Raw genomic sequence first — 13031 nt, forward strand, 5'->3', positions numbered from 1 at the left:
CTGAGTTCCGTTTCCCGGCCAGCCAGCCAGTCAGCCGAGCCCAACCGATAAACCGACGAGCCGAGAGATGAGCCAGCTTCGGCATTGGAGGCGGCATCCCACTCGAAACATTCTTCCTTCCTTCGGCTCCTCGGGGTTTCCTCTCCTACTCCACTACCGAGTTTTCCCCCTGGCTTCGCTTAATTAGAGTGTTGTTGCTGCTGCCACTGCTGTTGCTGCCGTTACTGCCGCTGCTGTTCCCGCCACTGCCTTTGGCCAGAGCCTTTAAGCACCTGCTTTGAGAGCGAGGCGCGAAAAGTGAAAGTTATATAATGTGTACATACACATGTATAGTACTAGGGCCCCCCCATCAAAAAATGGCACTCCAATTGCAAATCCGTGAGAGATTTTTGCACTTGCCATTTGCAAGAATTTACTACGACTCGTCGCCACTAAGCAGGAGCTGCCGATTGCAGGCACTTTGCTGGATTCTCCTTTGGGGAAATCAAGTTTTGACGACTGTCCCTCGCTTTAGTAGTTCCAGCTAACGATTATTTTGGCCAACACTAAAGTCGAAGTGTTTTATAGAAATAATTTGCATTGCAGTGAGATCTCATTGTTCAACAGTTGTCTTGGCTGGCTCTTCTCGTTTGCCATCATCATTTCCACATAAAAGTAGCCTTAAAGTGGGTTTTTTCTTAGTTTTCTGATAGTTTGCTGTGGAGATAGGGAAGAATTTTCTCGAGGCCTTCAAAGTTCTCCTTTTACGACAGTCGCCCAGCTCCAGTTCCTTAATCCTCAGCCGATCCCAGAAGGAAGTCAAAAGCTTGTTCTCGTATATATATATTTGTTTTTTTTGTATGTGGTTTTTTTTTGCTTTTCGGCTTGAACAATAATTATTATTTTTGTAATCATTTATTATTCATCGTCATAATCATAATAATTTTTCTATACAAATACATTCAATAACAACAATTTTTTTTATTATATTCCTTTTGTTTTTCTGCTTTTGTTTTACTTTTACGTCATTGTTTAATTATTTTACAATTACCATAATTATGCCAGTTTTAATTATTATTATTACATAGTATTACTATTTCTCCGTCTCTCGTTAGTCAGAATTTATTTTCATTACTTTAGATAGTTTGGCTGGGGGAATTTTCCTTTGTTTTTCGTATTTAGATTTTAGCTTAAGGACTATGAAAATTTCGTTTTGCCATGTTCTATTTGTAGGGATTTTTGTCGTTTTTTTGTTCTTTGTTTTGTGTTTCCTATTTGCTTTATTTCCCATTTCTTTTTAACAACAAGTACAGAAGAGTTCAGTTTATTTTTGTTAAAGTTCTTAGCTGTCTCATGTGGGATGTTAGATGTTCGACTTTGTATTTATTTGTATCAGTTTCTTCTAGGGTAGTGTCATTGGGGAGGGGCTTGTCGGAAAACTCTATGGTTCGAGTATTCGTTTTCAATGGAAAGTGTCATCTTTTTTCTTGCTTGTTGGCTAGCAGCTTGGCTTTCTTTGTTTTAATTGTTTTTTGGTTTCATTTAATTAAATTAAATTTGTCTTGACTTGACTTGAATTTTCATGTATATTACGCTTGCTCCTCGACTTCTTGACTTCGCGAACATTCGACCTTTCGACTTCTCGGCTTCGAATTAGCTTTCGGCTTTCGGTGTTTTCTTTCTTGTGATATCAAATACAAATACATTTAATATTTTTCGATCCTCTATGCCATGGCAAACAATTATGTAATTTCGTTCTGACCTAAAAAGAGTTTTGGTTTTCGTTTTTAAAATTCTCTTTTCTTCATTTTTTATTTTTTTTTTTTTTACATATTTTAAATAGGTTTTTTTGTAGAAAATATTTGCTACCGTTTGCCATACATTTTGTTGCTGCAGCGGAGTTTTTGTTTGCTTCATTTATAGGTATCATTAATTTTGGTTTTTGTTTTGTTTTGTTTGTTGTGGCAGCTGCTAAACAATTACAAAAATTATTGTATAATTCGTGCTAACTTTTTAGTGATTCGGATGGGGCTTGGAATTCGTTATTGTGTGGGTGTGTAAGGTGTGTGTGTGTGTGGATCGCATGAGATGCTACTTTCTGCTTCCTGTTCTCGGCTGCGCTGCGGTAAAGTAATGTTCGCGAAACGATCTCAAGTAATCGCCACCTGATCCGGAGGCCACGGCTACAGCTATGAGTTACCCCCCGCTACGCACACGATTCAACTAGTTTTTTGTCTCCTTCTCCGTCCAACGCGTACAATTTGCTCAATACATTCATACTCTAAGGGACACATGGAATGGTGGAATGGGGGAATTGGAAATGGGGAATCTGGAATCGGGATGGGAATCACGATCGGATAGCCAGCCCGCCTCCGCCTACGTCCACCGACCTCCTGTTCTTTCGCTACGCTCTGTTCACGTCCATTTATTGTTTACATTTAAATAAATTAACATTTAATTTATTATTATTTAGGCATCTATTCATGTTAACTATTTTATATATATCAAAAAGTTTTACAAAAGTACACAATAATTCATAACAATTTGCATTTCAATATGCGCGCAATTTGTGCCAGCGGCTCTCCCTCTCTCTACCTCTCCCCTCCACTCTGTTTCTCTTACTCTCTCTTGCCATCTTGCCCCCCGATAACGGCAGTTGGCCACTCCTCTTGTCGTCCCGCACCTCTTAGAAATGGTTTTGCATTCGCCATCAATGTACAGTTATCTCGCTGACGACGAAACGAGCAACGAAAAAGCAAACGTTTGGCTATGTAAATTCATAAATTTCATTCGTTTTGAGTTACGGAAAGAGTTTCCACACAAACGGGACAGACATTATAATTAAGGGAAAATTTGTTTTGGCGAACGGAACTTGTGAACTTGTAAAAGAAAATTCATGTGGGACAGAAACTGTCATGGAAAATGTACCCCGGGTTGCCAGGGCCTTGAGGCGAATTTTTCATAGTTTGTATCTTTTCTATTTACAAATATTCATTGATATGGCGGTAGGGGGGAGGGGAAATCAAAGAAATGGAAGGGCATGAGAGGTCTTTAATGAATGCAACTACTTTTTGCTTTTCGCTTGTATGTAATATCCTTTACGTTTCTACAACAACAGCTAACACAATCCATACCATTTCCTATTACATATTCTATCTCTTCCTAAAGTAATGCGTCAGTGTTGAAAGATGGAAAAGAAAGGAAAGGAAAGGAAAGTGTTGAAAACGGAAGAGAAATTCAAGAGCTGAAAGTTGGGGAAGATTTAGAAGAAAACATCATAGTGAAGTTTCGGTTTCGTTTCTCTGCCACTGCCTGCAGTGGACTAAAAGGTAAAACCGCTCGTTAACAGATTTCGGAAAGAAGGTACCCAAAAAACATGGGAAATGTCCAAAGCCTTCAGAGATGATGCAAATGCGGTGAGTGGGAAACTAACTAAACTAAATATATTGTTTAAGAGTGCTTAAGGTATGTGTTTTTGTATGTTTGTGTGAGTTTTCCTTTTGTTTTTCTTTTTTTTGGCGAGTGTGCTCTATCAGAGGGACTTTCTCATACTGTTTCGTACTTAGTTCCATAGTTAATTAGTTAATACCAAATACGACTATTTATTTGAATATTTCTTAGTGGTTTAAGTTTGGTTTTTGTTTTTTCGTTCTTTCCTTTCTTTTGTTTTGTTTTGTTTTGTTTTTCCTATAGTTATTCCATTTCTGCTGCAAGTTATGTACGATAAATTGATAATTATAAATATATATACCTCGCAAATGTATTTTATTATATGTATTCGCTACATAGAGTTCACTTTAATACAAAAATTATTATTATTATTATTCATACACTCGTAGTAGGTATGTGGTTTGCTGCTGCTGCTGTTTATGGAGCTTCTCCTCGTCGCATCCTGTTGATGTTTACGCTGCACATTTTCACTATGTATTCCTGTCGTACATACAATACAATATACCCAGATCAATGCGTACATACACTCGTACATATATATGTATGTACATATATGTAAATGGATCATGGCTCTACATGTGTATATGCTGTTAATGCCGCCTTTGAATGAACCTTAAAGATAAGTTTTACTGTGCGCTTTACATACTCTTATGTCCTGTTCTGTCCACCCCTTAGGTTTATTCTCTTGAGTTTTTCCCTCAGGGTTTATACAAATCTGTGAACCATCCTTCATTGCTTCCGTCGCTTTTAAAACTAAATAATGACAATTCTTAGACACATTTGCGGTTTGCGGTTGCTATTATTATTATTTTTCTTTGTTTTCATCGTCTCTCGTTAATTGGTTAATTAATTTGTTAATTAATCGCTCACGCCCATCCCTCGACTATTGTATTTCATATATGTATGTATATACGTTCTTTTTTATATTTCGTTAAACTAATTTTAAGTAAAGTTCACGGTTCGTTTTTTTTGTTTTGTTGTTTTTTTGGTTTTCTTTGAAAGGTGGTTGATTTGATACGCGGCCTATACGTCAATTTGTTAATGAAATTGTATTCTCTTTTAGTTTATTTCTCAGCTGTCGTCGTGGGTTTTTTTCCGCTAATTACTCGTAGTTATGTATGCCGTTTTCGAAAATTTCTTTGTTATTCTAGTTGTAAATTATTCCGTTTTTCCGTTTGCTTCATTTTGCTTATTTGTTTCATTTTTAGCTAACCTAAAATGTTCGTATTTCTTGTTCGCCAGTAATTAAATTAATAACTATATTTTTGTTTGGTTTTTGGTTTCGTTTCGGTTCCGTTTGATGGACATACATACATACATACACACACACATCATTGTTTAGTTCCATGCTCCTGTTATATGTTCCTGTTTTTTTTTTTTGCTTTCTTTAGCGTTTTTCTGTGTCTGTTTTCATTTATCTAAAAAAACCTATTCTTGTGGCAGTTGCTTTTTGTTTAATTAAGTATTAATATTCTTTGTTCTAGTTGTAATAAAATATGCTATTTTGGTTTTTGTTTTTGTTTTTTTTTGTTTTCTTCAATGGAGATTTATAATTCATGTTGTTTTGGTTTTTATTTTCACTTGAAAGAGGACCATAAATATTTATGTGGTTTTCCATTTGTTGCTTTGCTTTCATTTCATTTCATTTCATGTCTCATTTAATTCGCTTCTCCCTCAATTTTGTAATCGTTTTTGCTCTCTTTCTCTCTCAAATTCTATTATTTATGGTTTTGGGGTTTAACTATCATTCGATTTCCCTAGGCAGAGAGAGACGGGAATGAGGGAGTACACGTACACGTTCACGCACACGGACAGTCCGCTGACGTTTTGCAGGCACTATAAGGCGCCGCTGCCCACAATCCGCCGCCACTCCCCCAGCCACCATCTTCGCCACCAATCGTTGATGTTGTAGTTGTAATAGTAGAAATAGCGATAGTTAATAGTCCTAGTGCTGCCCTCCCGCGTTTGCCACAGCCCCCAACTCCAGCTCCAACCCCACCCGATCCTCAGCCTGGGCCTGACCCTGACCCTGGCCCTCACCCTCTCCCTCACTCGTAATCTCAACGGATCCAAGTCTCTGCAGTTGGATTCGCATTTAAATTTACTTCGGCTACTAAAGTACCGCACCTTGCTGCACATTTGCCTATGGATATTCTGTGGCCTCACCGACCACGCCCACATCCAGGCGGACTCGGACTCGGCCTCTGCCTCAGCTTCGGCTTCTGCCTGAGGCGCCTTTTCCGCGCATTTTCCATCGATGCTTTGCTGGCTGCGGCTCCTGCTGCTTCTGCTGCCACTTCCGGCGGCGTTGCTCCTGCTCCTGATTAGCTCCTGTTCGTGGCAGCTGGCCTCGCAGTTGACACACTGGCGACCACGGCCACGCTGCCCACAGCCGCCACTCCAGCTGCAGCTCCAGCGCTGGCGTGCGGCCCCACAGCTGCTGAGCAGCCCCAGCAGAGCGCTCAGCCAGACGAGCAGCTGTGTGGGTGGCGCCGCGGCCTCGGTGCCCGAGGCATAGTACGGAAAGGTGCAGCGAGTGGTGACGGCGGGCACGGGCGCACAGTTGCCGGAAAGCGGCGCCTTGGGCATCTCGCCGTCCTCGTCGTAGTAGTAGATGCTGTCGAGGCGCGCATAGTACGGCAGTCGCTCCATCAGCGACTCCATGGCATCCTGTTCGCTGTCACGCGCCTTGGTCACGTTCCTCAGGGCCAGAGCCACGCTCTTGGCCCGTGCATGCTCGCCGGCGGGAGAGCTCAACGTGAGCGTTATGTTGTGGACACGGCGGGTGGAATTTGCGGCCACATCGTTCGGGCTTGCCCTCGGCGGCGGTGCAAACTCCTGGCACACGGTGCAGACACCACTCGCGGGTCCATTGCAGTAGCTGTAGCAGCAGTCATTGGGGCCATAGCTGGACTTCTTCAGCTGCTCCCCAGTTTCGGGTATATTTTGATCTACAGCGCAGGGGAAACAGCATTTAGTTGAGAGAGTGCTCCATGGATAGTAGTCGAATGAAGAGTCTTACCTAGGCAGAGAAATGTCGGCTCGCCGGCATATTGGGTGGGCAGCGCGGGTGCGCGATCGGCGGGCAGCAGATAGGGGCACTTTTGTTCCACAGTCTGGCAGACACTCAGGCAGGGCCGAATGCGTCGGCGCTTGCGAAACTCTGCCTTGCGTGTTGATCTGCAAGAAATAATTATTAAATGTTATTAGTTAATTAATATTATTATTGTGTGTGTGGACAGCGTGGACTTACCTCTTTTGAAGTTTTGATATCACTGGATCCAAGGCTCTGGGATCCGCATTATTGGCAGTCGATATGAAATTATTGGATTGTGTTTCAGCCTCAGCCTCAGCCTCAGCCATGGCCCCAACTGGCCCCTCGTTCACTCCCGCCACCTGGCTCTGGTGGGGATTAGACATGCCAACAACATCATAGAATGTCTGAGCCAGATTTCTGCCAATCGCATCCTCCACATTGCGGTCATTGTCCCCGTTCCCATTCCGATTCCGATTCCCATTCCCAATCCCATTCGTGTTCCCCTCCCTGTTCGTGTTCCCGTTCTCATCGTTCCGATTCGCCTGCGAGCTCTTGTCAGGCTTCTGATTAATCTGACGCTCGTTCATGTTATTGCCGTTATTTGATTTATTGTTATTGCTGATTAATTTCAGAGATTTATTCTTGATTCCAGCTACAGCAGCAGCACTTCCACCAGCTTCCACGGCTACAGCTTCTCCTCCCTCAGTCCACGTTGCACTCCACGCGGAACGTTTGTTTTTGCCCGGGATTTTCGCATTGCTGCTGCTGCTGCTGCTGCTGCTGCTCTGCTCACTCCCGTCTGGAGCAACGTCCTTTGGCTCGGCAAAATATGGCACTAGTGTGCTGCACACCCAGCGACGATATGCTTCCTGTAAAAATACAACAAATAAATCAAATTTAAAATGTACATCAGTAAAGGAAAATTAAATGAATTAAACATGCTCAAGTATTGTTGCTACAGATAGCTAACAATCTTATCTAATAGTCTTTATTGATCATTTATTTTATACTACGGGGTCGGGTTTTGCATAGAGTCTCATCCTCAGCAGACAAATATTTTGCATACTTTTTGCATAAGTTTGCCTCCAGCACCCGTAACAATTAATTTCCGAAATTCCCCTTGAAGCCACAACCCACTCCCATCCCAAGTTGTGGGTTTAGATCTGTCTAACCCTTTGCCCAACAATCATCCAACTGTTTTTTCGTTTAGCTGCCAATTTGTTGCCAGGTTGCTGTCAGTTGGATGAAATATTTTTGCTTCCACTTTGCCTTCGAGTCTGTCTGTCGATGTTCGTTGTTTGCTGTGTCGAAGTTGTCGCTGTGTTTGTAGTACTTTTTGTTGTGATTTTCCATTTTGCCAAAATCTAGTTTTGCAGCAGATGTTGTTTTTTTTTGGGGAATTTGCTACCTTCATACTACTTCATAATATCCGGCAGGCACACCATAAATGTTGGTCAAAGCCAAATACCAAACAAACAACTCTCTCCTGCTAGGCCTGTGAGATGTTTTTTTGCTTTTGGCTACAATTTGAGCTATTTTTGCAACATTTCTGTGGCAACTAGAAATTACATTTGGCCCCCAAAACAACGCCCGACCAGACCAGACCCAATTGATGTTTGCATTCGCTTAGGGGAGACTGTACATATGTAAAGGCATATACATATGTACATATATGTATTCATGTAGTTGTTAGTTCTGAAAAACATTGACCAGCTGAGCAGCCAATCGCAGAGAGAAATGGCAGAGCAGAGCAATGCAGCAGCTGCTCGATGTATGCATTTATGCAGGCCCTTGATTGCCTCAAGTTAAAGTGCAGCAAAGTGTATTGATTGCCTAAATCAATTATACCAATTGTATGTGTAGATGCGGAGTGTGTGCGTGTGTGGCATGTGCCACACAAAGCAAAGCAAAGCACAGCACATGGCAAAGGCCAAATGCAAACACAACACTAATTGAATTAACCTCTCGACACCCACCCACTGCACCCACTGCAGCCACTGCACGCCCCGGCACGCCCTGTCTGTCTTTTGGGCTTAATAATGCTCCAGTTTGGTTATGCCCGTGATAACCGCAAAGTCCTGCACCGCATTCATAAATTACGTATACGCAGCGCGGCCCCTGCGGGTAACTGCAACCTGGCTGCAGCAATCCTCACCACCTTTACCACCTGCAATGGCCATGTTAATTACATATTTGTGTGTGTTTTTGCGCCGCTGGGCTCTGTAGGCGTTGCTTCTTATGGCCAGCACCCCCATCCAATAATGAAGCAGCGAAAAGTCAAAAGTTTTTCACACAGGCGTCCCAGAATCATGGCAGAAGTATCAGCAACACATTTCATTTACTTCCAGACTCTTTTTGCAGCAAGAAACTCAACTTTGGGTGCCAGTGAACTGATCGTAATAATTCCAATGTGTGATGTAGTCATCTGGGTGTACATATCTACTGCTCATCGGGGTGTACCTACCGCTCTATGTACATATACATATGTACATATGTATGTATGTATTGCTATGTACATATGTGGCAGCGCCTTGACATTTGTCAGTAGTTCATCAGAGAACTATACTCATTTTGTTTTGGCCATGAAAGACAACGACCCCATAAACTCAGTGAGTGACTGACATTAAACCACAAACACACAAATGCACAAAGCCACAAACACAGACAGCAAGCCATGCACGTGTATGCATGTATAGATATCGACATGAAGTTCCATGTAGACACATAAGTATATAAGGAGAGCCACTATATGTCTTCAAGCTGTTTGGGGAGTCTCTAACGTAGGCGTCTGCATCGTTATCATTTGACATCTTCCCCGCAAAACCTCATGTAGTTAACGTGCAAAATTATTATTTAATTACGAAAAGTAAGCGCTGCCTGTGCCTCTCCCTCTGGTAAGATGAGCTAACCTGCTTGGAGCCAGAGTTCCACGTGGAGTTCCACACTGGGCCATAAAAGTGAACCCAATTAGAGGGCGCAGCAGCAGCAGCAGCAGTTGCTGTCGCAGTTGTTGCACATTAATTGGAGCCGACCCGTACAGTCACCAGCTATGGCACAATCTGCAAAAACCAAAACCCACCACAACAAAAACTGGTGATTGAGTCAATCCCCGACCAAGGGGCAGAAGGAGCTCGGTGTGTGTGTGGCAAGTGGATTTAAAATCATTCCCAAGAGCTCCTCTGGCCACACGGCCAAAATCCAGTTAAGTCTTCAGCCTTCATTTAAATGCGGGGCGCAAAAGTCATTCCACACCCACGAAAACCCCATGACACCATCGGCCAGAGCAACCAGCAACAGCATGCAGCCTGCAGCATTGATGGGTCCCGGGATGTGGCACTCACATGTACTCGGCTGTAGGCATGTGGATCAGGCTGAGTTATGCCTGTCCATCGATGTGGAACCTCCCTCGTGCTTCATCCCCCATGTGTCAGCCCGTCATTTGTGGCTTTGGCCAGCCGGCTTGTGTGTGTCTCGCGAAATTGGGAAACTCAATATGTGATAATGATGGGAGACAGCCCAATGCCCGGTCAAAAATGGTTTAATTGGAATACGTGTACAATGGCAGATCCAATTCCAATTCAAATTCAAATTCGAATTCGAATTCCCGAGAGATTTGCAGCGAGAGTTCATCAAATTTTTGCCATTTTTACAGCCCCTACAACAATATCAATGAGAATAATGTTGATGGCAGCCCAAAAGGAATGTTCCTCCAATGTCCCATCGTTCGTCACTCGTAAACATTAATAGCTAACCCAAGGGTTAAGGTCATGCTGGGGCAAAAGTGAAAGTTGGCCGGGGCAAAGGGTCATGTCACACTCGACGCGGACAAAGAAAAGGCCACAGAAGACCGCACTGCCACTGACCATCATCAGTCAGTCAATGACCGTTTCATAAGGCAAATAATTGAAATTTTGTTTTGCTTTAGAAAGAAAGAAAGAAAAATATCTTTTATATTTGCCAAACGTAGCAGACATTGCGTGGGGGTTTGATTTACGAGTTTTGAAATGGCTGCCATTTTGGCTGCTTGTTGTTTCTATTGGCAGTGCCCCTGGGCATTGGTGTCGTCGTCGGGTTTTACTATCATAATTTCATAAGCCGTTGAACCATACAAATGACACAAGCAAGAGCAATAAAAAAATAATAGTCATAAATATGTGTATTGAAGTGAACCCATCCATCGAGCCATCCAACCATCCTTCCAAATGACACCACAGAAACTACAAAAAATTGATTACTGATCGTGGCACAATTTATGCCCATTTAGCCTTCAGTTTGCCCTTTGCATGTTTGGCTTCTTGGCTAATTATTCTCGAAAGCGAAAGTGAAAGTGGAAGTGCCATCGGTGTAATGACCAGCCAAATGCGAACAACTTTGTTTGCCCTCGCATATTGTTTGCCTTATCGATTGCCTCCACTCCACCTACTCCCCTGCTGGCTTAGGGTAGCCAATTCACAATTCGATTGGCTCTGTGGAGTGTATCAAAGTTGAAGCTTCTGCATCGGCCTTCAAATTCATTCGCAAACTGACTGAAGCATAAATATTTTATGACTTTCTAAGCGCACTCGCCTCGCTGCTATGTAGTTTCAGGACACACACAAAAAACCAATTCAGCAGAAATTTAATACACTTTCGTTTCGGTACGGTTTGGGTCTGCGTTTGGGTCTGCGTTTGGGTCCTTGTTGTGGTCCTTGGTCAGTGTGTTATGGGAACGTGACTGAATTTGGCAAAAGATTTGCGCAGCACACACGAAATGCAATGTAATTGATATGGCCACACACACAGGCACACTCTACACACATGCTAGCTGCAAATCTACGGATTGGTCAGCTTCCCACCTCCGCCCAGTCGTAACGCTCGTATGTATGCAAATAAGTTATGATTTGATTTGTACCATTGCAGCAAATTTATGAGTAGTACGAAGAACCCCAGCCATTACGAATGCCTTGACTTGTTTTTTGTTTTTTGTGTTTTTTTTTCTTTTTCATGCCTGCTTTCGGCCTCGTTTGGGTTCGTGGCTCGTGGCTCGTGGTGCGTCGTTCGTGTTCGGGCCTGGCTCTGTAGCTCATGTTGTTGCCAATTTGCATAATGGCCCACGAAAAGTTGCCTGTGTGTGTGTGCCACAGACTTAAGTGTGTGTGTGTGTGTGTGCAAATTTAAAATACATTTATTAAAATTCACTCCATAAATAACAATCAACAATGATTTTTACAGCCATTACATGGAAATGCGAAATACGAATCTCTGGCCATTGTTTCGCCCAAGTGAATACTTCAATTATGTACGCATAGATATGCAGTCACGTTGGCAATTTATTAACAACAACTGATCAAATGATATAGCATAACCACAATAAACATTTCTGTAACATTTTAAATGTTTTTAATGCGATTTTTCTGTCTCGAAAGGGATTCTTCTGGCTTGCTTTGCTCACAAATTGGCAGATAGAAACAATTCGCTGTGAACATTTGTGCAAAAAGCGCTGTGGCTTTATCTCTTAAGGTCGGAATAAATTATAACCCACGAGTGCGCGGGTTGTACAGCAGTTCACGTACGCCAGTGGCAGGCTATCCGGTTGCCCTTTTGCGGCGGGGGGGAAAAACACTGCAGGCCAAAGTATCCATTTGATCACATACAATTACAGCAGTTCAGATACATCAAAGACGAGTGTGTGTGTGTGTGTGTGTGCGCTGGTGTGTGGGTGTACCGCGCTGTCCGTGTGTTTATTTTGTTAACCAGCACAAAAGTGCCTCGGCCGCAGTCGCACTCCCAGTCGCACTCGCAGTTGCAGTTGCAACGCACTTGACCAACTGTGGCACGTGTTGTCGCATTGGCAATAAGCACAGCAGGCACTGCCCCACAATCCCACCAGCCACCCACACTCTCCCCTAGCTCTGCCCTTTCCAAGTCCTTTTCTGTGGGCGTCGCTTCAGTAATGCTTTTGCTTTTGGTCCAAGGATAAACTTTTATTTTCCAACCATTTCCCGAGTGTCTGTGTGGGTGATTGTGGGTTTTGTCTATGTGTGTGTGTGTGTGTGTGTGTGTGTGTGTGTGTGTGTGTGTGTGTGTGTGTGTGTGTGTGTGTGCAGCATGCAACCAGCGAGCAAACCCTAGCACTGGTAGCAAGAGCCATTATGTATACTTCATCCATTCGCCCTACCCTGCCCGGCATATCTTATGGCCGCCACTTTCCTTCTCGTTCCCCTTTTTCTGGTGCTGTTTCTGCTTCAGTTTCTGTTTCTGTTTCTGCCTGGTTCATTGCTTCGTTTGTTTTGTTTGCCACACGGTCACGTGTTACCTTCAGCGCGACTCGATGTTGCAAGCAGAGTGCAGCACATAAAGCTGCGATACCTCAGCCAGACCCAGCGCCACACCACACCACACAGCACTCGTAGCTGCAGCCACGACGTGCTCTGGGCCAACATGCACAAATTTAAAACCACAAAATCCCATAACAAAATGTCAAAAGCTTTTGGCGCTTTAACAGCGCAAAGAGAGGGAGTGAGAGGGAGCAGGGAGTGTACTGGGAGTGGCTTGGGTAGCTGCCATAAACTATAGCCTGTCAGTG

The 13031-nt window shown here is 43.3% G+C and overlaps 1 protein-coding gene across 2 annotated transcripts in view; it reads right to left on the reverse strand.

Annotated features, from left to right (window-relative positions):
• Positions 1-1938: 1938 nt before the first annotated feature.
• The window catches only part of LOC117890593, a 31768-nt gene continuing 20675 nt past the window's right edge, over positions 1939-13031 (reverse strand). For both annotated transcript variants that reach the window (XM_034795531.1, XM_034795530.1), the window contains 3 exons: positions 6683-7335; positions 6452-6609; positions 1939-6380 (listed from right to left, as the gene is read on the reverse strand). In XM_034795531.1, the coding sequence (XP_034651422.1) occupies positions 5266-6380; positions 6452-6609; positions 6683-7335 (1926 nt within the window). In that variant the 3' untranslated portion in view covers positions 1939-5265. The remainder of the gene's footprint in view (positions 6381-6451; positions 6610-6682; positions 7336-13031) is intronic.

Source organism: Drosophila subobscura, chromosome E, assembly GCF_008121235.1.
Source record: "Drosophila subobscura isolate 14011-0131.10 chromosome E, UCBerk_Dsub_1.0, whole genome shotgun sequence".
Classification (NCBI taxonomy): domain Eukaryota; kingdom Metazoa; phylum Arthropoda; class Insecta; order Diptera; family Drosophilidae; genus Drosophila; species Drosophila subobscura.